Source organism: Anguilla rostrata, chromosome 15 (genome assembly GCF_018555375.3).
Source record: "Anguilla rostrata isolate EN2019 chromosome 15, ASM1855537v3, whole genome shotgun sequence".
NCBI classification, from domain to species: Eukaryota; Metazoa; Chordata; class Actinopteri; order Anguilliformes; family Anguillidae; genus Anguilla; species Anguilla rostrata.
The window spans coordinates 24,645,300-24,668,697 of NC_057947.1; the positions used below are offsets into that span (position 1 = coordinate 24,645,300).

Here is a 23,398-nt window from a genome sequence, read left to right on the forward strand (position 1 = left end):
TCAGAACTTTGACACAGTAGTCTACCATTATTCTAGCAGATAAATCAGAGTGGAAGTTTTACGCATGTTTGTTAAAAAAATATTAAAGTTTTTCCTACTTAATGTCATATACAAAGTGTACACGGCTGACTGTGCAGAATTAGGGGAAATTATAGCGCACATGCTCTACAACCGCACTCAGATATGGCTGTGACTTCATAAATTTTCTTAGCCAAGCAGTGTTCTTTTAGCCTTTTTGTAACTTTGAGTTGCTCAGAATAAGAGCATCTGCTTAATGTCTAAATGAAAAGCTGAATATAAATGGTACACAGCCTTCTTTTTTATTTTAAGTGGTTTGGTTGTCTTGTGAGCAACCCCTGTCTTGTAATCACTTCAGCAAAACCCTTTTTAAAGGATTTTTTTCTATTTTATTACAGAAAGAGCTGTTCCAAGGACCAGTGACTAGATTTGTAGTTGTTTTCTCTCTTTTCTTGTATCCAAATGTGCCAATTTTGAACAGTATTTCATGTTACATATGTTTTGTTCAAGCAAGACAATCCCTGTATGATGTAGAGTAATTATACAGCATGTGACTGTAATTATATGTGTTCATGACAAATAACCCTGTGCCAGGAGAAACCAGCAGCAGGTGCAGCCTTTGCATACACAATAACTGGCTTTATTTCACAAGCAGCTTATCCACAGTCACTTACCCAGCTTACTTTGTTAAAATGTGCAGTAAGAGCTGTCCATTATTCATGGATAATTTACTGAAGTAATTCAAGTTAAGTACAATATTCAGTGACCCAGCTGGTAATCAAACCTGCAGTCAAATGAAACTCTCTCTCTTTCGAAGAGATATGGCCAAATGTGGCCAGTCTGCAATAAATAAATAAATAAATAAATGCAAAGTATTTTACAAATGAACTCCATGACACAGTTGTTACTGGTACAGTACAGATTCAAGTCCATCAGATACAATACTTCACTTAGAACAACTGCCACAGGGCACCAGGAGTAGGAATGGGTTTAATCATTACATGACATAAACATTACATTTCACATCCATTTAAACCACAGTCCAACAGGTGTCCTTCCCCTTTAAGAGATTCAAAATGAAGCACAAGCTCACTCACAAATAATACATTTGACCAAAATACTGGAGAGAAACCTCAGCAGAGTTCAGTTCTCTGGCCTTCAGAGGGGCACAGCAAATATAATCACTGATTTTCTCACTCCACACACCGAACAACTGACTGCGTCCTAAGGTCACTTTGCTTGAGCAAGCCTGCACTTGATGGAGCTAAACGGGGTTCTTGTCTTCACAGGAAGTGGGAGAGTAGTGGGGTGGGAGGAGGGAGCGCGTGGTGCCTGACTGCTGGGCTTCAATCCAGGCTCCGCCCCTGGCCCCTCCCAAAAACCACATGTTAAGACTGGCTTCACAAGGCCAGGTTCAGCCCAAACATACCAGCTCAGAAATAGCTTGTTCACTGGAGTCTGAATTACAATTACCTGTACAACTGAATTGTTTTTGCTATGACACAATATGGAAGAGACACCCCCATATGCAATGGCAGTCTTGATCCACAAAATAATACTGTAATTTCTAAAATGGACTGGAAATTACAGTATTACTTTCCAATTTTTTGACAGGCAGTCAGACAGAGGAGTTAATGTTATGTTCAGAACCATTTCTGATTCATTAACCACAATGTCAATGTTTTTCTTTTAAGAGTATTTTTATTTAAAAAATGTGACATGGCAGGGACTCAGACTTCCAGCTGCTAGGGGATTCATACATAGGTTGAGTCGAGAGCTGCCTGCCGTACAGGAAACTTATAAATATGACTGGGCATTCCAAATTAAAAACAAAAAAAACAGGGAATGAAAGGGGTTAATATTGAAATGTCAGACTGTTGAAAGGGCTGAAATGTTTTCAACTTGTACTGATGAAGGCTGAATTGCAACTGAAATGTTGACCGACATGATTGAAATATTTCAGAAAATGTTTGGAGCACAATAGCAAAACAAGTTCTTTCTGTTAAGTTCTTGTTTTGACAAGCAAACACCCAGTCTGGGTCAAATAAATATTTGAAATACTCTTTTAATTCTTTAGATTCAGATAAAAATGGAAAACACTGCAGAACTCTGACAATTTCCAACAAAACAAGAAACTGACAAAACATACAAAACAAAACAATTCTGTAGTGAATATCAACAAAAAATAATTTCAATAAATGTCAATGTCAATATGTCAATAACTTGTTACTGTCTACATTGTCAGTAACTTGCAGGAAACTTAGTGCTAACAGATGAAAGTATTTCCAATAGTTTGTATGATGGGCTTGCAGTTTTCGACTATTCATAGTGGAAGTATGATTATTCCAGATGTTTCTCAAAAAACAAATAACTGCTCACTGTCCAACACTGTCCAAGTAGAGTACAATGATACATTCCTTTAGGCTGTTTTTCATGCATTGAGATGTGCATTTCTCTTAAAAATGTGTGCCTCATCACTTGTTCAGGCACACAGAGCCCAAATGTAAAAAGCATTTCCTACATATTGGACATATTTATAGTGCAAACACACACACACACACACACACACAACCAGTGCAATAAAGACATGTTTTGGTTTCTTTACACATTCTGCTTTATTGTTAAAAAAAATGAAACATTAAAATATGAAATCTATGTGAAATATTTCACAGGTTTTTCAGTTATTCATGCTTGGAAATGTATTTTCTTGAAGACATACATGTTATTGGATATTACGTTTTGTTTTCTTACAAAAAGAGTGAATGGATTGCATTAGTCCAGTGGAGCCCTGGCATTGCAGGCCTCTGCTCTCTGCTGCCCCCTGGCAGCACCTGCATATCACTACTGCTAACTCTGAACTGTCATTTGGCAGCTTCTCTGGAGTGATGCCATTAGGCGTTTCACTATTCCAACCTCCATTCGTTTGCCTGATTCTAGTATGTAGGTAGAGGAGGGAAGCACAGTCTCTGCCGTTTCCCCATTTATGCCTTTCAGGGTCATGTGATTACCACCAAAAATAATCTTCCTTTCAAGGATGCATTGCTTAATATTTTTAATTCTTTGCCTGAAGAAATGAGTTAAAATATATTTGTTGGTGTGGATGTGCTCTTAAGTGTAGTCTTGGAAACTTGGTGACCCCAAGATGCAAGCAACTTCTGCAGTTCTCCTAGTATAATCCTTAAGAGAACTTTTTTGGCTTTTGAACCATCTTCATCGCAGTCGCTACGCAACTCTTCCGGGCAGGTTCATCAAAGCTCCAGTTGTTTTAACTACTTAAGTATAGCCCTAATAGTCGATATGGGTATTTTCAGGTATTTAGCTACTTTTTTTTGATTTATGAAGGCAAAAAACCATTTGTCTCATTTCATCGGTGTGTAACCTGATCTTCCCTAAGTTGAAGGATGACTAAGGGAGTTTGGTACATCATATTTATACCCCAGTGAAACAGGGATTCATGGATGACCACTTAATGGTTCTTAAAGACACAGAGGAACTTAAAATAAAATATAAATGGCTTTTGTAAGGTAAAGATATCACACGGCAACACCCTGGACAAGAGTCCACTGGATTCCTCATGCGACTCAGAAGCTTATTTATGAGGGCTCGGTGAAAGAGGTGTCACATCTCTGCGCACCGCACTGCCAGAGCAGTGGGCAGCTTCGAGCGCTGCCAGTGTTTACATTACCGGCAGTGTTCATTCCTGCTCACGTACTGCAGCCGGCAGAGCACTCACAAGCCTCGCGCTCCCTCCTCAAAGGAACGCTTGTCTGCCTGCTGGCTGCAAAGGGCTCTCACCCTTACGCTCGCACGGTAAGTGCACAGTAGAGCAACTGTCCCCTGTGAAGGCAGGCCAGCTAGGGAACGCTCCACTTAATGCCCTGTTTATCAGGGAAACTAATTCAGAAGGGCTTCTTCTCTGAAACATGTTTACAGTAACATTCTTTCTTCGTGCAATAAAGCTAGCCCATAACCAGCAGCACTTGTTGCTATGGGTAACGGTCAGATTAAGTTGAATCGGTGGTGCCGACTGAAAGGGTGCTTCTAATGGCACCAACTGAAAGCAAATGTGCTCTGTTGGGAGGAAAAAAGGACCAGGAGTCTGAAAAGAATCTTCACTGTTAAAAATAAACTAAAATATGAAGACAAAATAAATCAAAGAGCACAAAAGCTTTTCAGCTAGCTGTCCTGTCGAACCCAGGTGCCTTTTCAACTTAACTAGTAGGTGTAGTGCTGGATTGCCCCAATTGCTTCTCCCAGACTAAGCTCTGCCACAAGTTCTCAATTTTTTTTTTTCATGACAAATGTATTCCAACAAATACTATTTTGTACATCCTCTTGACTTTGATAACACTGCAAAAACATTGAAAATAAGGACATGTGCCACAAAATAAATATAAAAAACATTTACAATTATAAAGTCTTTGGGTGCAAGCAAAAAAAAAAAAAAAAAAAGGCTTCAGGGGAAACAAAAGCCCACTGTGTCAACCTCTCACACACCTCACCATTCTCTCTTTCCCCCAAAATGAACTTAAAAGGCAAGCTTATGTACCCTGTGGCTGATTAGCCACAGATGGCCCAAATCAAACACGTTCTGCCCATTAAACAACTAACAAGGAGGTGGCTCCACCCACCAGCCTCAGCTCAGAACACGAAAACCAAATACCGACTTCGGGAACCCAAATACCGACTTCGGGAAAGCAAATACCGACTTCGGGAACCCAAATACCGACTTCGGGAAACCAAATAATGACTTCAGAAAATCAAATACCGACTTCGGGAAACCAAATATCGACTTCGAGAAACCAAATACTGACTTTGGGAAACCAAATACCGATTTCGAGAAACCAAATACTGACTTTGGGAAACCAAATACCGACTTCGAGAAACCAAATACTGACTTTGGGAAGCTAAACTAAATACCAACTTCGAGAAACTAAATACCAACTTTGGAAAATCAAATACTGACTTCGGGAAACCAAATAACGACTTCGGGAAACCAAATACTGACTTCGGGAAACCGAATACTGACTTCAGGAACCCAAATACCGACTTCGGGAAACCAAATACTGACTTTGGGAAACCAAATACCGACTTCGAGAAACCAAATACTGACTTTGGGAAGCTAAATATCAACTTCGGGAAACTAAATACCAACTTCGAGAAACTAAATACCGACTTTGGAAAACCAAACACTGACTTTGGGAAACCAAATACCGACTCTGGGAAGTTAAATACCAACTTCGGGAAACCAAATAATGACTTCAGAAAATCAAATACCGACTTCGGGAAACCAAATAATGACTTCGAGAAACCAAATACTGACTTTGGGAAACTAAATATCGACTTCGAGAAACCAAATACTGACTTTGGGAAACCAAATACCGATTTCGAGAAACCAAATACTGACTTTGGGAAACCAAATACCGACTTCGAGAAACCAAATACTGACTTTGGGAAGCTAAACTAAATACCAACTTCGAGAAACTAAATACCAACTTTGGAAAATCAAATACTGACTTCGGGAAACCAAATAACGACTTCGGGAAACCAAATACTGACTTCGGGAAACCGAATACCGACTTCAGGAACCCAAATACCGACTTCGGGAAACCAAATACTGACTTTGGGAAACCAAATACCGACTTCGAGAAACCAAATACTGACTTTGGGAAGCTAAATATCAACTTCGGGAAACTAAATACCAACTTCGAGAAACTAAATACCGACTTTGGAAAACCAAACACTGACTTTGGGAAACCAAATACCGACTCTGGGAAGTTAAATACCAACTTCGAGAAACTAAATATTGACTTCGGGAAACCAAATACTGACTTTGGGAAACCAAATACTGACTCTGGGAAGTTAAATACCAACTTCGAGAAACTAAATACAGACTTCAAGAAACTAAATACCGACTTTGGAAAACCAAATACGGACTTCGGGAACGGCTTCCCATTTACTAGTCACAGCACCGACAACAAAAGTACTGAACAATACACTATCGAACATGTGTTTGTCATGACTGACTGAATGGTTTTAAAAAGGAATATATCTACACACTAGGCCTCAAAAGAGGCCAGTGGAACTCATATTTGGAACTCGATCCTACCACGGTGTGGTCTGTTCTTAAATTTGAATAACAGGTTAGCTTGCCAGCACACTTGTTTAGATGTTTTATGCAAGCTTTATTCTCTTTCATGACTTTCACAACTTTTCTCTTTGATATCTGTGACCACCAAAAGGCCCCTGATGTGAAAGAATCCTTTTCCAAACGACAGTGCAGTTGGTCTGTTTCCTGGCAATCATCAGGTTCTGGAAGGATTAGAAAGGTTCTGAAAGTCCGTCACTCCTGTAGATTTCAGAGTTGGTCGACACTGAGGCACTCTGCCTGTTGTAATGCAAAGCACCATGAATCAGAGAAGCTTTCCACATGATCTCTGCTGCAGCATGCATATGTGTGGTCTGAGCCAATCGAGCATGCACGATTTGATTAAAAATTCCCCTTTATGGCAGAAATTTTAGATCCCAAGTGAGCTAAAAATGGGGGGAAAATAATGTCAAGAGCTAAAATGGCAGTTTTGCACTGATGCCATCTGAATCATTTCTAGTTTTGAAGAAAATGCCATTCAAATTGGCAACAGCACCAACAGAAAAAAAAACATAATGAAGAGCAGTCTCTTCTATTCTAGTCTATTCTATTGTATTCTATTCTAGTCTATTCTATTCCCGGACATTTGGTTTATGCTGGTCAAAGAAACAAAAATGTCTTGTCATGTAATGAAACGTTTGGTGTGTGATCAGGGTGCTGGTGAGGCTGGTCATTTCAGATTGAGGTACTGAGGCAGGACATCATTCCAAAACTGTTGGGTGTCCTGTGAAGAATCAAGCGCCTGCCTCTTCTTTGATGTGCCCTGTTGGGCCTTAGTGGGTGGCTTGGTAACATTGCCATCTTTTTTTTTGGTTGTTGCTGCGGATTTACCTTTCTGGGTCTCTTTGCCTTTGGCTTTCCCTGTTGCTGATGTGCTCTCTTCTTCCTCTTCCTCCTCTTCTTCTTCCTCCTCCTCTTCCCCCTCTTCTTCCTCTTCCTCTTTTTCCTCCTCAGCTTCCTCCTCCTCTTCTTCCCCCTCTTCTTCTGCTTCTTCTTTTCCATCTTCCTCCTCTTCACCCTCTTTTTCTTCTTCTTCCTCCTCTTCTTTTTCCTCCCCTTCTTCTTCCTCATCTTCATTTTCCTCTTCTCCCTCTTCCTCCCCCTCATCTCCATCCCCTCCTTCCTCTTCTTTTTCCTCCTCCTCTTCATCCTCAGTTTCTTCATCATCATCCTCCTCTGCTTCTTCATTTTCTACACCACTTTCACCTGACTCCTCTTCTCCCTCTTCTTCTGCTCCACTCTCCTCTTCCCCCTCTCCTTCTTTTTCTTCCACTGAAGACTCTTCACCCTCCTCACTTACTTCCTGTTCACCCTCTTCTTCTTCGTCTGATCCCTCTTTCCTGCTCTCCATCTCGCTCTCTGATTCCTCTCTGCTCTTCTCATCTTCCTCACTCACTTTGCCATCTTCCCCTTCATCATGTTCCTCATCGGTACTCTCTCCCCCACTGTCCTCTTCTCCTTCCTCCTCTACACTCTCCTCCTCCACTCCCTCTACCTCAGCCTCACTCCCTTCATCCAGTCTTTTCTCTCCTCCCTCACTCTTTTCTGTTGTCTGCTCACCATCCTTCAGGGACCTTGCACTCCCCTCCTCCTGACTTTCCTCCTCATCCTGTGTCTCCTCAGAGTTCCGGCTCTCCGTTCCCCCCTCCTCCTCCTCTTCCTCAACCCCTCTTTCGCTCTGTGCCTCCTCACTGCGGTTATCCAGACCCCCAGAGCTCTGATCGCTGCTGGTGCTTTCATTCTCAGCTTCCCCACTGCTACTCTCCTCCCCCTCCCCCCCTTCCTTCCTGCTCTCTTTTTCTCCTTCATCTGACAGCTGTCCATCCTCACTGGATTCAGACCAGCCTCCTGACCTTTCCATTTCACCTCCCAGATTACCACCCATGTCACCCTCATCCAATTCCTGTGTGGGACGTCCTGCCTCTGGGAGAACATTTATGGTGACTGCAGACCGCTCCCCAGGCTTCGGGCCACAGGACCCCGAAGACTGGCTCCAGGAGAGGTGTTGCCCCTGGGGGGTGGAGGGTGCTGCCGCACCACCCAAACTCGATGCCACCTCCCTTATCGCACCCTGCACAGCATCTGCTGTAGCCACGTCTGGCAGGAACGCAGCAACTTCCGTGATGGCGGATCTCCTGCTTCCTGCTTTCCCTTTGGAGGCAGGTCTTTTCACCTTCTCATCACTGTCCATTTTCATTCCCTCCTCAGAAATGCCATCTGGGTGCTCTACTTTCTGTTTAAGGCTCGTGGCTGATTTGGACTTTTGCACAGGAGAATCTTCAGGCAACTTCTTGCAGCGCCCAGAAACTACTTCCTTTTTTTTAACCCTGGGCAGATGTGTTGCTATTTGTCTTTCTGGTGCATCTTTGACCTCAGCAGGTTCACTCTGCACTAATATGGGCTTGGTCTGAACTCTTACAGGTGTGGATTTCTCCTCTACTTGTTTTCTTTTGACTAATAAGGGTATACTTTTGACCTCCATGGTTTCGCACTGGTTTCCTGTTCCTGTAATTTTGGGTTTTACAGATGTGCCCTTTATGTCACTAGGAGACTGTTCTGCTATTTGTTGACCTTTGACCTCAACAGACTGTGTCCTCACCTCCTTTTTTTCCCTATCAACCTCATTGCTTTTCCTATCCACCTGTAAGAGATGCCTTTTTGTTCCAACAGGCTCACATTTCACTGGTTTAGGCCCAGGCTCAGGGACCCCACCAAGAACTGAAGCCTGGGCATCTGATTTCGGTTTCCCGCCACCACTTTTGGAGCCTGCAGACTTCACCCCCTTGCCTGCTGCAAGGATGTTCTCCTTGCCACTGTCAATCCTCCAGAGAGTTCCATGCCTGGGGCTTTGTTTGAGTGGAGACTGTGGAGTCTGCAGCAATTTAGTGGGCAGGGCCTGTTGTGGCCTGAGGCCCACCTTTTCCCCTGGAGAGGCCTGTTCTTCTGCATGGAACTTCATCTGCCTCTCCACATTCTTACCACCCCTCCTCACAACCTCAGCTTTCTTCCTTTCCATCATACCATGAAAAAGCCAAGGACAAAGAGAGAGGATTAGACATGATGATACAGAGGGGGAAACCAGCAGAGATGTGAGTGAACATGCAGAGGGGAAATCATTAAACAAGTAAAATTTTAGAATCCCTAATTAATTCTGAACTACACTCCTTTTTGTCAAGTAACTGTATTCTCAACACATGTCAGTCTGGCTTTAGACTAGGACACAGAACCATCTCAACTGCACCATGTTGTTTATGACATTGTAGGGTCACTCGATAGTGTCAACATATAATAGATCGTTCTAAACCATTTGACACTGTGGATCACTTCTGTTAATAAAAAAGTTGTATGCTGTTTGATTAGACCAGAATGTATGTAATTTGTTCCATAACTATTTTACAGATACTGTAGGTCCCAATTTATTGCAGCTGGTATCCAATCAAAATCTATTGAAATAAGGAAAAAAAGGTGTTCCACAGGGGTCTATTCTAGGTCCAATCCTGTTTACATTGTATGTACATGATATTGGTTTTAATGTAAGCAGCATTTTTGTAAAATACATTTTTATGCAGATGTTAGTGATGTACGCTACTGCCTCCTCTATGACACATGCTATCCCAAACCTTCAGCAAGCTTTTAATATAATCATTAATTTTAATATAAAGATGCACTTTTTACCCAAAACTTGCTCTAAATTCAAAACCATTTATGACCTTCTCTGGATGCTGCATAAAATGCTCTACTGATTCTGAAATACTTATACTAGATGGCCTTCAAATCAAATTTGGATGAAAAACTCAGATAAACTTACAAAGAAACTCAGAACAAGCATCTGCAAGTATCCACGTCAAATTTAAAACTATTAAATGCTGCCTATCACAGTTCCCTGTGCTTCATTTCAACAGGACTTTAGTTTCTTTACACCATACCTGTGGAATGAAATGCAAGGTTCCCTTTGACATGACAAACTTGAGCCCTTGCAATCATTCAAACTGTTGTTGATGGACTATGTCACAGAGGAATGCATTTGTTTTCAAGGAACTGACTGAGACCTTTCTCCTCTTGGTTTTTTTAAAATTAATGAGCTGAACACAGGACTCTTCTATTCATTTATTTTCCTTTAGTGAACTTTTGTTAGACTGTCTGTTCAATGTCTGTTGACAATTATTTTTAAGCCACCTCAGTTAATTGTGTATCATCAGTGTGAAATCACTGACTCTGTGGAAGGTGAGGTCAAATGACTCATAGTCTGAAATCCCAAGGATGCAATCTTGGTACAAATTTGTTCCTCTCATTCTGACACTAATCCCTAATGCAGCCATCACCATAAGTGAGTTTTTTCTCAGAAAACCTTATAGAAACTAGATTCTGATAACTCCACACAATTTACAATTCCTACAAGTAGAAATTCAGAGAGAATACAACTGATTTATATCATTTGCCAACACTTTTTTTCTAAAATAACAGATAATGAATGCCAGTTTTTCACAAATTGGATGTGTGTGCATGTTCATGTCGATTAGCACAAGGAAACACCCTTGTAATCCCATGAAAGGCGTGCCGACTTCAGGCTTTTGTGAAAAAATCAGCCATCCACTGCACAACACAAACTCATCTGCATGGTCCCTGAAGACACGCTGTCTCCCCAGGGCATGATTACCCAAGTAATCCAAAAGCAGCAAATGCGCTATTGCCAAGTGTTACTGTAAGTTTGGCTGCATGCTTGTCCGTCTTTGTACATCATCTCCAATCATCATCATCAATCACTCTTGTGAATAAACAAAACAAGGTTATTCTCATAAACTAACTAGGTGTGGAATAAAACATTATCATAAAATGCAAATTGTTTTTGAAGCAAAAACTAAACTAAATCTATCAGCACCATTTTCTATAGCAGAAACACCCTGAGCCAGTGACCCACCTTCTCCTTATGAACAGGGGAGAAGTTCAGAGCCTTCTCAGATTGGTTCGTCCTCATCACATGGGTCTGCAACACAAGGACAGGAAACATCACTTTAAGGACACTGAGATCACCACTACAAAGGATAGAGAGAAAACAGCATTGACCAATACCCATCCACCATGTCATATTCCCAATCCTAATCTATTATGAAGTTTGAGGCACACAGTGTGTATAAGTGTTCTCCTCTTGTCTCATCTTGCCAATAGAGTAGAAAAAATGCAATATCCACAGTTTCAATAAAATGAAAACCATGTATGGATAGACAAAATTTAAAAGGGTGTAAACAGCATAAACTTACAAAGATTATCTAAACTCTCTCAAGCGAATCCTATAATGCCCTTGGGAGCTGCTCTTGTCTTTCTATGCACTCGGTTTAAGGCAGGCTGTGTGACTCGCGTTCTCTATGAAGTAGCCTTAACAAGACCACAGTGACTCAACATTCTGGTCTTTCACTTAGCTGTTCTGGAAAGATCAATACAGAGTGTGTCTGGACTGTAGCCTGGTCTCTGCTGCCGATCGGCTACAAGCTCAGGAGCGAGGTGGATTGGGACGGGGAAGAGGTACAAGGGGATGCAGCGCAGGGCTGAGTCAGCAGACGCCTTTACTCACGTCATGTCTTGCAAGAAAATATATCAACATCATTTCATGTATGCTGCACAGTTAGGAAGCTGGAGGCAATCTGATACAGACACTGTGATGGAATGGGATGGAAAATACTGCCCCCCCCCCCCCCGAAAAAAAGGCAGATGAAAGGTAAACACAGTGAAGGAAAGACAGAGTGGAAAATTTCAGTAAAACATAATAAAAATCACATAAACTGCACTGCTGAAATCTGCGGCTTGCAGTGTACGAGGTCCAAGCAGGAAAAGGCACACCCCCTGGGAAGCACAAGACGTCTCACATCACTCCACACATTTTCCTGGAGTCCTACACAGCGCTGGAAGGAGGTTTTGGTCTCTAGGCACAGACAGCGTGGGCTTTGAGCAGGAACTCCTAACTCTTACAAACCGTTCATCAAATGTGACATTAAACCTAGGTCCTGACTGAATATGGTCATTAGTTCCTACTGGAATTTTCAAAAGAACACGGAAACATGGATAGTAACACCAGAAAAAGCTGACTCTCTGCTTTTGGGTACTTCATCAACCCCTCCCCCCCTCCCCCCACACCCCAACCACACCCCACCATCTGACTGGCTACAAAACCCCTTGCTTTCCATACAACATTGGATTCCCAAATGTGTCATATGAGTATAGTATAGGAGTATTGAGTTCTCAGTGGATCTGTGTCCTGAAATAAAGGTCAAATTAAATTATATAAATAAATGACAATGTATAAAGGATACTAAATATGTCTGGTCACTGCTTACCAGTGCCATGATTGGATGTTGGACACCCCTGACTACAAAATATTTTACTGTTTAAATTGTACAATACTTTTTCAAGTATATCTAATATGTCGTCTGAAGAAATGTAACATCATTCAGAACTTCAGTGAAACATTTTAGTTGGACAAAACAAACCCATACCAAGTGTAGGCATAACATGGAATATAAACAGAGTAAATGCTTGAAGCATTAAGTCAAAAGCCCTGTTTTTAAAAATGCTCTGTGTGACACATAAAGACTATTGTTGTGTAAATGGCCAAGATAAATGAGATATAGCTATGTTTGTGGTTGTGGTTTCCTGTCAAAGGATTAATGTTTAACTCATCTGGATGATAGGAAACTACAGCATTTGCTAGCCAAATATACCCATTTATTTGCAGTGCTAGAACAAGCAACAACTTAATAAAAGGCAACTAATATAAGCAGTTTTGACATTAGACTGTAGCATTAGTTCGCTGTATTTAATTATTTATATTTAATTAGAAAATATCAAATTTAATTGGTAGCATGTTAAATGTCTTTTTAGTGGATGAGTAGTTGCAGTATTATTTGTATTGATGCATCTGTAGCATACTGAATTCATAGGGATACTTAACTTTCTGGGGTTTTTCCAAGACATTTTTGATTAGATTTTATTTCTAAAATCTAAAATAACCTTCATTTTAACAATTAAGGATGTTTTAGCTATTTACAGAAGCATCTGACGACCTGCTGACATTACAAGCAAAAAAAAGAGAAAAAAAACATGTAAATGTAAAATAAACTGTACAGTGATATTATGACCGCAGGAATTGGATTTGTGCATATTACCATACTATAATTTATATGTCTAGTCCAATTTTTGGTAGGAATTATTTCCAGTGAGACGCATGCTGAAACAGCTGCACTCAATTAAAGAAGTGTCACGGCTTCCTATGTCAACAGCACTACATATGGAGAGAGGCAAATTACTGTGTGAGACCGAGAAAGAGAGACCTCAAAGCAACAACAAACTGACAGGACTGAAAATTGTTTGTGTTTGTGCAAATGACAACCTGTGGGGTAAAAAGGTCTTCATGTCCCTTTTGCAAGCTACCATTAGACAACCCAGCTCTATTGAAAATGTGAATAATTGTCCTCAAATGGAATGTCAGCGTATCGTTTCACCTTCCCTGTTTGACCTCTCAGCCTCTCTCAGTTTCAGTGCCAGACAGAGTTGTTCCTGATTGGTTCTCCATCTAAGCTTTTAAATGCGTAACTCTCTTAATTATTAGGCTAAATGAATGCAGGTGACCATGTGTTGGAGAGATAAAGCAGTTCAGGCTGTGGATATACAAGTGGCTCAGGCTATTTATAATACATCAGACTCCTGCAATCAAGTCTTCAAAAACCAGAAACAATACTGGCACTCTAGGATCAGTATTGCCTTCACCTCCTATAGCAACTAATATTGCACTAATATTGTTATTGTATACAGGGTTGTTCAGGTATACCTTTTCACCTACGATACGTTTGGTATCAAGATGCCACTTAAATACTTTGGAAAAAGCAGTCAACAAACCTTTTCACTAGTTTTCTCTAAGAACAACCCAGAGTATGTTTTAATGACATGCGTCTAGACAATAAATATATGAAGGAAAAACATGATAATTGCAGCTTACTGAGTGCAGCAGCAAGTGGAAATATGCCTTGTCTTGTGTCTGCTTTACACTGTGCAAATATGGGCTTGAGACTTGCTTTTTATGTTGTTCTGTTATCAAATTCTCTGAACAAATACACATACACAAAAAAAAATTTTTTTAAAGGCCGCCATTGTAAATAAGAATTTGTTCTTAATGACTTGCCTTGTGAAATAAAGGTGAAATGAAAATGAAAAAAAAAATTGTAAGCAAAATACTGTAAATGTACTCTTATCAGCATCTCCTTGTGTATGTAGTAAAATAAGTTTTTTTTAAATTCTGTATCGTTCTCACAGCTACCAGACATAAATTTTGCAAAAAAATTTAAATAAATCCGAAGTCAGACATTTCTGTTTAGATTTTGACAAGGCCTTGACGAAATGCATGGGATGCAACTGGAAAAGAAATGAAATACGCCATAATTCTATCGTTTGGCCCAACCAAATGCATACCTATGAAAATAATGGTTCTTTCAAAGGGTAGTATACATGCTGTATTCACACTCCGTGCATGTTCTAATATAATGGTAATTCTTCTCTCATGTGGCTGCACAAAGAGGCAAGTTTCATGTCCCAAGGACTGCATTCCAATCCAACGGCAGTTTGGTCAGATGTGGTCAGAACAGAGTGATGAGAGAAGTCACGCCTCTGTGTTAAATTTTGAATCTGAAGGCGACCAAAGATTATAAATGTGAGCATTACCCAGGTGAGTCTATTCTTGTCACCACAAGTCTCACAGGACAATATTCTCACTCTTCAACTACACAACAAACGGTATTGAATAACCAGCACCTCCATCTTAAGCTTTTTTCTGACATGTGTGAATTTTGAATTCACATGTGAATATTTGTTATGCAGTTCTAACAGCTTTATTTTACTGTTAATGGGGTAAAAAGGGATGATATTATTTGATGATATTATATCAGGAATCTGATAAACTTAACCTGAGTCTTAAATTATTAGAATAAATCTTAAGACTTAAATCTGTACGTTGTCCCTTTAATACACTGTTTGGCCTTTAAAAAAGTGTGTGTGTGTGTGCATATGCGTGTGTAAGTGCATGTGTGCATATGCGTGTGTAAGTGCATGTGCGTGTGTGTGTGTGTGCATATGCGTGTGTAAGTGCGTGTGTGTGTGTGTGTGTGTGTGCATGTGTGTGAGTGTGTGAATAAGAAACCACAGGAAAAATGAATAAGATCGTTTACCCACCAGGTTTAGCAAGTCAGAGGTATCTCCCAAATAATTAATGCTCTTGTCATCCTCGTGGGATTTCTCATCGGTGGATCTTTCACGTTCCCTTCTTCCTGCGGTCAAGCAGAGGAGACTGAGTTACCAGACTGACCGTGATACACTGATTACAGTAACATCTGGCCACTTCCTCTCCAGCTTTACCTTTCCTGAGCTCCACTGGGGATTAAAAGAATTAAACTCTTATGATCTTTCTTAGTGGAATAAATCAACCGTACAAATGCAAAATTTTACTCCCCCTCATCAGAACACTCATTGCAGAACACTCATTTTAAAAGGACTGTTTTTAAAAGCACTAAAGTATTAAAAACAAAACAACAAGTGAAATGTTTGGTTTCTTACCCCTCAGTACACAGTAAGTAGATGGGCTCAACTATTTTAACAGTACATGTGTAGATATCGTACATAAGGTACCATAACTACTGTGTAGGTTATGGGATCAAATTGCAGGACAATTGCTATCTTTAATATGATTTCTATTGTACCCTTGAACAAGATTCTTAACCTGAATTGCTTCAGTAAAAATATCCAGCTGTATAAGTTCATTAGCTGATATATATATATGTATATAAAAACAATGTAAGCTGTAGGTGTCATTCTGGTTAAGGAAAACTGCTAAACATATAAATGAAATTGAAATTTTAGATAATTGCATAAGTTTGAAGAATTGTTCCTAAAAAATAGAATCATTTGGCTGCTCACACTCAGTACACAGGTAGTACTAGAGTAGACGGCTGATAAATTTTTTTAGAATCTGTACATCCAGCTATAAGTGTTCTCTTTTTCAGGAGTACCCTTTAGCTGCCCATACCTGTCCTCGGAGGGGCCGGTTTGTGTGTGTTCCTGGGTGGCCGTCTGGCAGGAAGGGTCTGGCTGGGAACTGGCAAGGAGGCACTGAGGAACCCACATGTCAAAGCAGGCAAGGTGCGGAACATGGGCCCAAACTGGTCCGGAGACCGCTCCTGAAAACCAGCAGTCGCTCACCTGAGTTACTCGCAGGGAACAGTCAGACCTGTCACAGCTTAATGAGTAAGCTTGTGAGCATGAATTAGCTTCTTTATGCTTGTCAGATGAATGGCCTCCTGTGTGAATAAGAAATGCGGCAGTGCCAGACCTGGGATTTGAAGCCACGGCCTTGAATTTGTGTTAGAACACTGACCCCTAGTGGAACAAAAATTAATTAACACTTAACCTACAGTACAAAACCTGCCAAATGGAAAAAGCATTATCTTTAATTTGTCTCAATTTATAGGAATATCAGTAACAAAATAAGCATGTTAAATGCTCAGTTAATAAACTCAAAAGCTCACTGACTCATAAAGAATCATAAATTGGCTAAAGCTAAAATAAAATGCTATTAAAACCTGTCCCCATCTTCATAAAGTGTCTCAAAGTGCTGATCTAGGGTCCGGTTTCTCTTGTTTATATCTTAGCCTTATTCTTAATGGGCTAAAAGGGAGAAATGATCGAAGATCAGCACTGTTACTCTGAGATGCCTTGTAAATATAGGCCCTGATCTCAGTAGCTGGGAAGGTCAACAGCATTAAAATGGCGGGCGAGACGGAGACGGCTGCTCTCACCCTCTCTCTGCGCCTCAGCCGGGCAGACAGGCTCCTTTGGAGGGGGGCGGGGGCAGAGGTGCTGCCCAGGAGCTCCATGTAGGACATCTCCAGGTAGTTTTCTGTGACGTCATCGTCTTCCAGTGACAACTCCTCCTCTTCAGACCTGGGCACAGCCAGTACCAGCATGTGGCAGCCTCCGCAGGCCACCTGGAACACATTTATATAATCACACATACGTACACGCACACACACGAAAACACACACATACTGTACATACGCACAAACATACACATACTGTACACATACACGCACGCACACACGCATGCACACGCATGCACACGCAAACACACATACATACATCCACGTGCAAACACACATGCACGCACAAACACACACATACTGTTCACACGTGCAAACATACACACACACACATACACACATGCTGACACCCAACACGTTTAAAAGTTATTTTGTGTCGCGTGGGAATAGTAACTATACTAGTGTCTTGCTCTGTTATGTGCAAAATAAATACATGAATGACATATTTTTAACCAAAGGTTAATCGGTTTTTACTGTCATAGGGGCATGTTACTGTGGTTACTCGGTTAACCGATTGACAGCCCTAACACACACATTCACACACACACACACACCAATCTCCATGGTAACCTGAGGGGGTCCCCGCGGGACTGGGGACTCACAGACTGCACGCGGTACTTGAGGAAGCGCGGGCTCAGCGTGGGCTTGAACAGGTTGGTGAAATTCTCCTCCCCCTGGCCCAGCTTCCCATGGCGGCCATCTCCAAACGTGTACAGAAGCCCAGTGTCTGGGGGGAGAAAACAAGCAGGGGGCCACGTTTAGCCTGGCGGAATCTCCCACAGCAAACATTTAGCCACTATGCTTGCTATGCGAGAGCTTCAAGAGAAGAGCCGAGGTGAGGCACCAAACAGATGTGAAATAACAGCATCTAAAATTCGCCCGGATCCTCTGTCCCAAGCCTGGTTCCCTGACTCCTATACTACACTGCAGCCCGAAACTAAAGAAAGACGTAATCAATGCGGGCTGTGAGCTGGGAACTGGAGACGCGCACACATGTTTCTGCGTAGCGTTCGCTGCGACCGCTGACCTGTGACCACGGCGGTGTGGTTCTCTCCGCACGCCGCGCGGCTGAGCCTCCCCTTCCGGAAGTGCTCCACCACTCTGGGGACGGGGGACTGGAAGATAAAGGTGCCGTGGCCCAGCTGTCCAAACTGACCCAGCCCGAACGTGTAGAGCTCATCCTCTGAAACAGCACAGAGAAGGTGGTGCTCACATGTCAGGAAATGTCTCGGGTAACAGGTTCAACACTGCAGGGGTCTTCATCAGATAGAGCTCAACAGGTTGGAATATTGTCCACATCATTAACCCTTTTGAGGAGCAGTGAACACAGAGAATCTTTTCTTTCACCACCATCAAAAGCACATGGATAAGAATCAGGACACTGTTCTGAGAGGTCATACACTATACAGTCTGAATACATTTTAATATGAAATATTTGATGCCTGTTCCTGTATTCTTTCCAAGCAGGCAGGCCCTTGCCAGGCTGCAAATGCCTTGTAAACATTTTGAGTAAATGGGCCAGAGCCATCATGGAGGATTCAGGTGCCGAAAGGGAGGTTTTCACACCCAGTGTTCTTCAGAAACCCTCCTCCATCCTCCTACCTGTGAGGGCCACGGTGTGGCCCCCGCCACAGGCCACCTGGATGACCCGGTCTGTTATGGTCAGCACAGGCTGAGGCACTCTGTGCTCGTCTAGCTGCTCAGGGGATAAGCCCAGCTTCCCCCCGTCACGCTCCCCAAAGGTGAACAGGTCCCCATCAACTGCAGACAGGTACAGAAATGAGGTACAGATTAATGATGACAGAGCGGGTTTCACATTGGCAAAGACAATTTAACAACTGTCCCACACTTCCTCCAGTCCACATAAAGACTTCCTGTTTCTGATCACAGTGCTCTGGTGATGGCTGCCAGCTATGGAAATCTATGTTGTTTGTGACCAACTTCTTCCTTTTTTCCTCCCAATTCAAAGTTTTTTTCTTTTTCACAGGCGTGGTATAACCAACTGTCTACCACCTTCAAAAATAGCTGAGAATGGTGACATTTCTGCTAACCACACCCACTCTCTGAGCAGCAGGTATATGCTTCTGTTATCAGGCCACAGATGTCGAATATCAGCTTTTAAGGCAGATATCATTGGTCTCCATGAGTGTGTGTGTGAGTGCGTGCGTGTGTGTGTATATGTGTGTATATGTGTGTGTGCGCGTGTGTGGGCTCATACTTGTGACAAAAGCAGAGTGGTAGTAGCCACAGGAGACCCAGGAGATAGGCCTGCCCACGGTCACCTCCCGAGGGCGCAGTGTGTTGCTCTCATCTCCCAGTCCGATCTGACCCTCCGAGTTGTCCCCCCACATAAACAACCTCCCATCCTCTGCAAAGAAAACAGAGAGCAAGAAGACATGTTATGCAAAACACTAACTGCAGTGTGAGAGTCTCCAATATGACTGTGCCTGAGTAATCAGGAAATACAGATTTTCGGCCCTAAATATCTCTTGTGCCAGGAGAACATCCTGTCCTGATATCACCTGTCAAAGAATGCACCTTTGGACCTATCACAGAAGAGCGAACAGGTGAAGGTGAGAGTGTCATGCATACCAGTGAGAGCAGCAGAGATGTTGCAGCCGGCAGCCAGCATTTTGATTGGGCCCTGGCAGCTGAAGAAGCCCAGCAGCTGGAACGACGTCCTGTCCTCACGGTCTCCGAGGCCCAGCTGCCCTTCTCTGTTGCCGCCGGCCGCGTACACGTTCCCTCGCGCTGAGAAGCAGTCATCATCGCTCGCTTACTCCGCAACCTTACCCTTACACAGAGCTCAAACTCAAAACCGTCTGCTCACGGGTCCAGTGTGATGAAATCTTACTTCACGTGTGACTTTATGATGGTAAATTCACAGGAACAGCAAGCCATCATAATCTGCTCTGACATTCAGATATTTATTGCATTTTATTACAGGAATTTTTTTCACTGATTTATTCACAGATTTTGTGCCACAGTCATATCAAATGAGTATAGGCGCTGTAGTATATATAATCTACAGTATATACAATATATCCATCAAAATCAATGCTTTATATATTCTTAAATGTTGTGTAAACTTACATGTGTACACGATTGTGTGATTCCGTCCACAAGCAGCTAGCATCACTCTTTCAGGCTTTAGGGCTTAAAACAAAATAAAGAATGAATTATTTTTTGGGATATGAATTTTAAAAACAAGGATAATTTAACACTGCAAAGAGAATAATCATAAAACAGCCACACTGATTATTCTCCTGCCATTACTACAGAGGCAGAAAAATAATTTAATCATAGCAATTTAACAAAGACACTTACCTGACCTGGTTTACTGGGTCTAAATTGGTTGGTTATTATAAAGTACTGCAAAAATAATGAACCAACTCTCCGTGACCAGTGTCAGGCAAATATCCGGACTGGATATAGAACTGCACCGTCAGTATCAATTTTCACATACATCTGAAAAGTGTGTTTAATTGTGTAACGTGTGACACAGTGGTGCCACATTTGTGCCAAGGCAAGAACCTGATTTTGCACTTTATTTGCACTTGCAAAACAACACCTATGGCATGTGCTGATTGGGCCCCCGAGACCATCTCTGCCTATTATTTCCAGTAAACATCTATGTTTCATATACAGGGAAAGCAGAAAGTCAGAGAACTATTCTTTATTTCTTAGACACTGATTTAAGATACAAAGTTTTCATAAACAAATCCCCACTACATGTACCGGAGTACATGACCTAACATTAATGCTGCATTGAGAATGTTCAATGATGAGAACAGGCAACTTTCCCCATCTAGGCCATGAGTTTAGTCAGCTGCAGTCCAAACATATGTAAAATTCTTTATCTCAAATGTTTTCACTTGTTAGATGCCAGTAAGTCAGAAGCGAAAGAAAAACCTATTCCCCTGTCATATGTTTTTGCCAGTACCATTGTTTCATCAAATATCCACAGAGATATACACTGGAGTATTTCCAGTTTGTCCTGCATCTATACAATTGAACCATTTCAAATATTTGTTTGACTGGGATCTTAATGCAAGCTCTTGATGCATGTCTAACAACCACTTAATGCTTAGGGTACTATTAACCCTTTATTTTATTTTTGATGTGTGTGTGCATAAACATAACTGACAGGGAGAACACACTAAGAAAATTGGGCTTCAATGTGTAGGGTAAATAATAGTGTCATATCCCATATTTTTTCTCACAGTAGTGGTCCAGCACACAGCCCAGTTTTTTAATAAACGCCTGTCTCAAGGGAGTGTTGCTGAGAATTATTACCAGTGCAATGTAACTTCAGCTGTAAACCAATAATGGCTCGAGGGCCGCACATACAAATCAGAAGGAAGGAAAGTGGCTCTAACGCTGTATTCACACAGAGAAGAACTGCCAGATTGGAAGGCTGTGGATCTACCCCCACCACTCCATGTGCTTCTGCTGCTTTGGAGATTACACAAGATTACAGACTGGGGATTACAGCTGCAGAGCAGAAACAAATCCAGGTCTGTGTCTTTGGTGAAGCCCCTCCCTCCCTTCTACAGCCCTGTTTGTGCCCCGATTCCTCACCAAGTAGCATGTAAGCCTCAGGATTAATAAACAGTCAAAAATGCAAGTTACCTGCATGTTACATCATGTTACGCAAGTTGTAACATGCTACACATTTGTGGGGCTATAACAGCAGAGCACACTTCAGATGCACTTTGGCTTTCTGAACCTGAGGCTTATTTATGGGCATCCAGCAGGAAGTGCCTTTCAGCAAAAAAAAAAACACAACTGCAAATGGAAGCAAAGAACATCAGAAAGTTCTTGTTGCCATTGGCAACAGATAACACTTGGCCATGGCATCACAGGCAGAAATCGGGGTGACTAACCTTTCACACAAGTGGGTTTATTCACTGTCGTCTTTGTTCCCAGGCCCAGCTGGCCCCAGTTATTACTGCCAAACATATACAGTTTCCCATCGCCTGTGAAGACACAAACAATCAGAAAACAGCATGCTGCTTGGAGCAAGCACAGCCTGTCCAGCCAAAGAGTAACCCTCTATTCAGTATTTACATACATACACTTACATTCTTAAGATTGACATTCTACATTACTGGAACTGGATATTATGGACTCTTAATGGAGGTTAAAATTAAATAAGTCTTTTCCCTAATATAGTATGAAAAATTATGTTTCAGAAAAATTATGATTAAAAATGCCTCCCCTAATAGTAGACTCATTAGATCTGTGTTTAAAATCATATACAGTGGTGGCAATTCAGTACAGTGAAACACTGCATGTAGAAGAGAAAAGTAAAATAAATTTATCATAAATAAATAAATAAATAAATAAATAAATGTCAACACCTGTGATTAATGCTGTGTGTTCATCACCGCAGCAGATTTCCACAGGTCTGTCATTTCTCAGCCAGAATTTGCTGGGTACATTGTCTGCAAACTTGCTTTTCCCAAAAGTGAACACTGCTCCAGATTCTATACGGAAAACAAGAAAAAAATAACAGTTATAAATTATCAGTGTGTACGGGGCATGAGCCGCCAACCACAAGCTGCTGGACAAAGCAAAAGCTGACCAGTTACCGATTACCAGTATGACTGTCTGCAACTAGATCAAAGCTAGCATGTGTAATTAGAGAACATGGGTAGGCTAACATGATGGCTCGACAGATTTGCTGTAAAATATGTTAGTGATCAGTTGAGGAAATTGTGTCATTCACTTTACCAGGTATCTCCTGCACTGTCTCTCCCGTCATTGTTCTAATCAGCTCTACAACTGCCCCCAGCCTGGTGCCCTCCAAAAGATCTGGGGCTCAACAGGCTAAAAGGTTTAAGCTACGATATATTGCGGCAAAGATTGTGGAAGAAAGAATCAAGATATACATGTTGTAATTAAAGTAAACGGGAAACGTTTAGTCTGTGCAAGTGGTAGTCAGACTGCTGTACGTCTGGGAATTTAATGGATAAGCAATGAAAACTAACGGTATAATATGTAAATGTCTTTACATAAATATTAAAATGTATTTACATGTATTCAAGCAGATCATTATGCGAAAACATCCTAAGAGCAAGCTGGAAAGCAAGTCTAGATAATTTCTCGGTCGTGCAAAAAAATAAAAAATAATAAAAGAAGACAGGTCGAACACATTCATTTAGTCATTGAAGGTAAGTTAATAGAAACATCGAACGACTTAGTGTGCAGAATACTATAGTATAGTACAGCTCCTATACCCGCAGTAATGTCGTAGGATTTCTGTATTTCCGTCCAAATATTTACCTGGCCACTTAGGCATTACTAATCATTCCAA

General features: G+C 41.5%; 1 protein-coding gene across 1 annotated transcript; it reads right to left on the minus strand.

Annotated features, from left to right (window-relative positions):
- Positions 1-1,727: 1,727 nt before the first annotated feature.
- Positions 1,728-22,902, minus strand: LOC135240936 (uncharacterized). Its single transcript, XM_064310991.1, has 14 exons — positions 22,816-22,902; positions 22,443-22,568; positions 21,966-22,058; positions 20,173-20,235; positions 19,672-19,830; positions 19,298-19,447; positions 18,682-18,840; positions 18,107-18,262; positions 17,682-17,806; positions 16,999-17,187; positions 16,230-16,380; positions 15,380-15,474; positions 11,085-11,150; positions 1,728-9,170 (listed from the first exon to the last, which is right to left on the minus strand). Exons 1-14 carry the CDS (start codon positions 22,844-22,846, stop codon positions 6,837-6,839), a joined length of 3,897 nt encoding a protein of 1,298 aa, XP_064167061.1. The 5' UTR covers positions 22,847-22,902; the 3' UTR covers positions 1,728-6,836.
- Between the last annotated feature and the right edge of the window lie 496 nt (positions 22,903-23,398).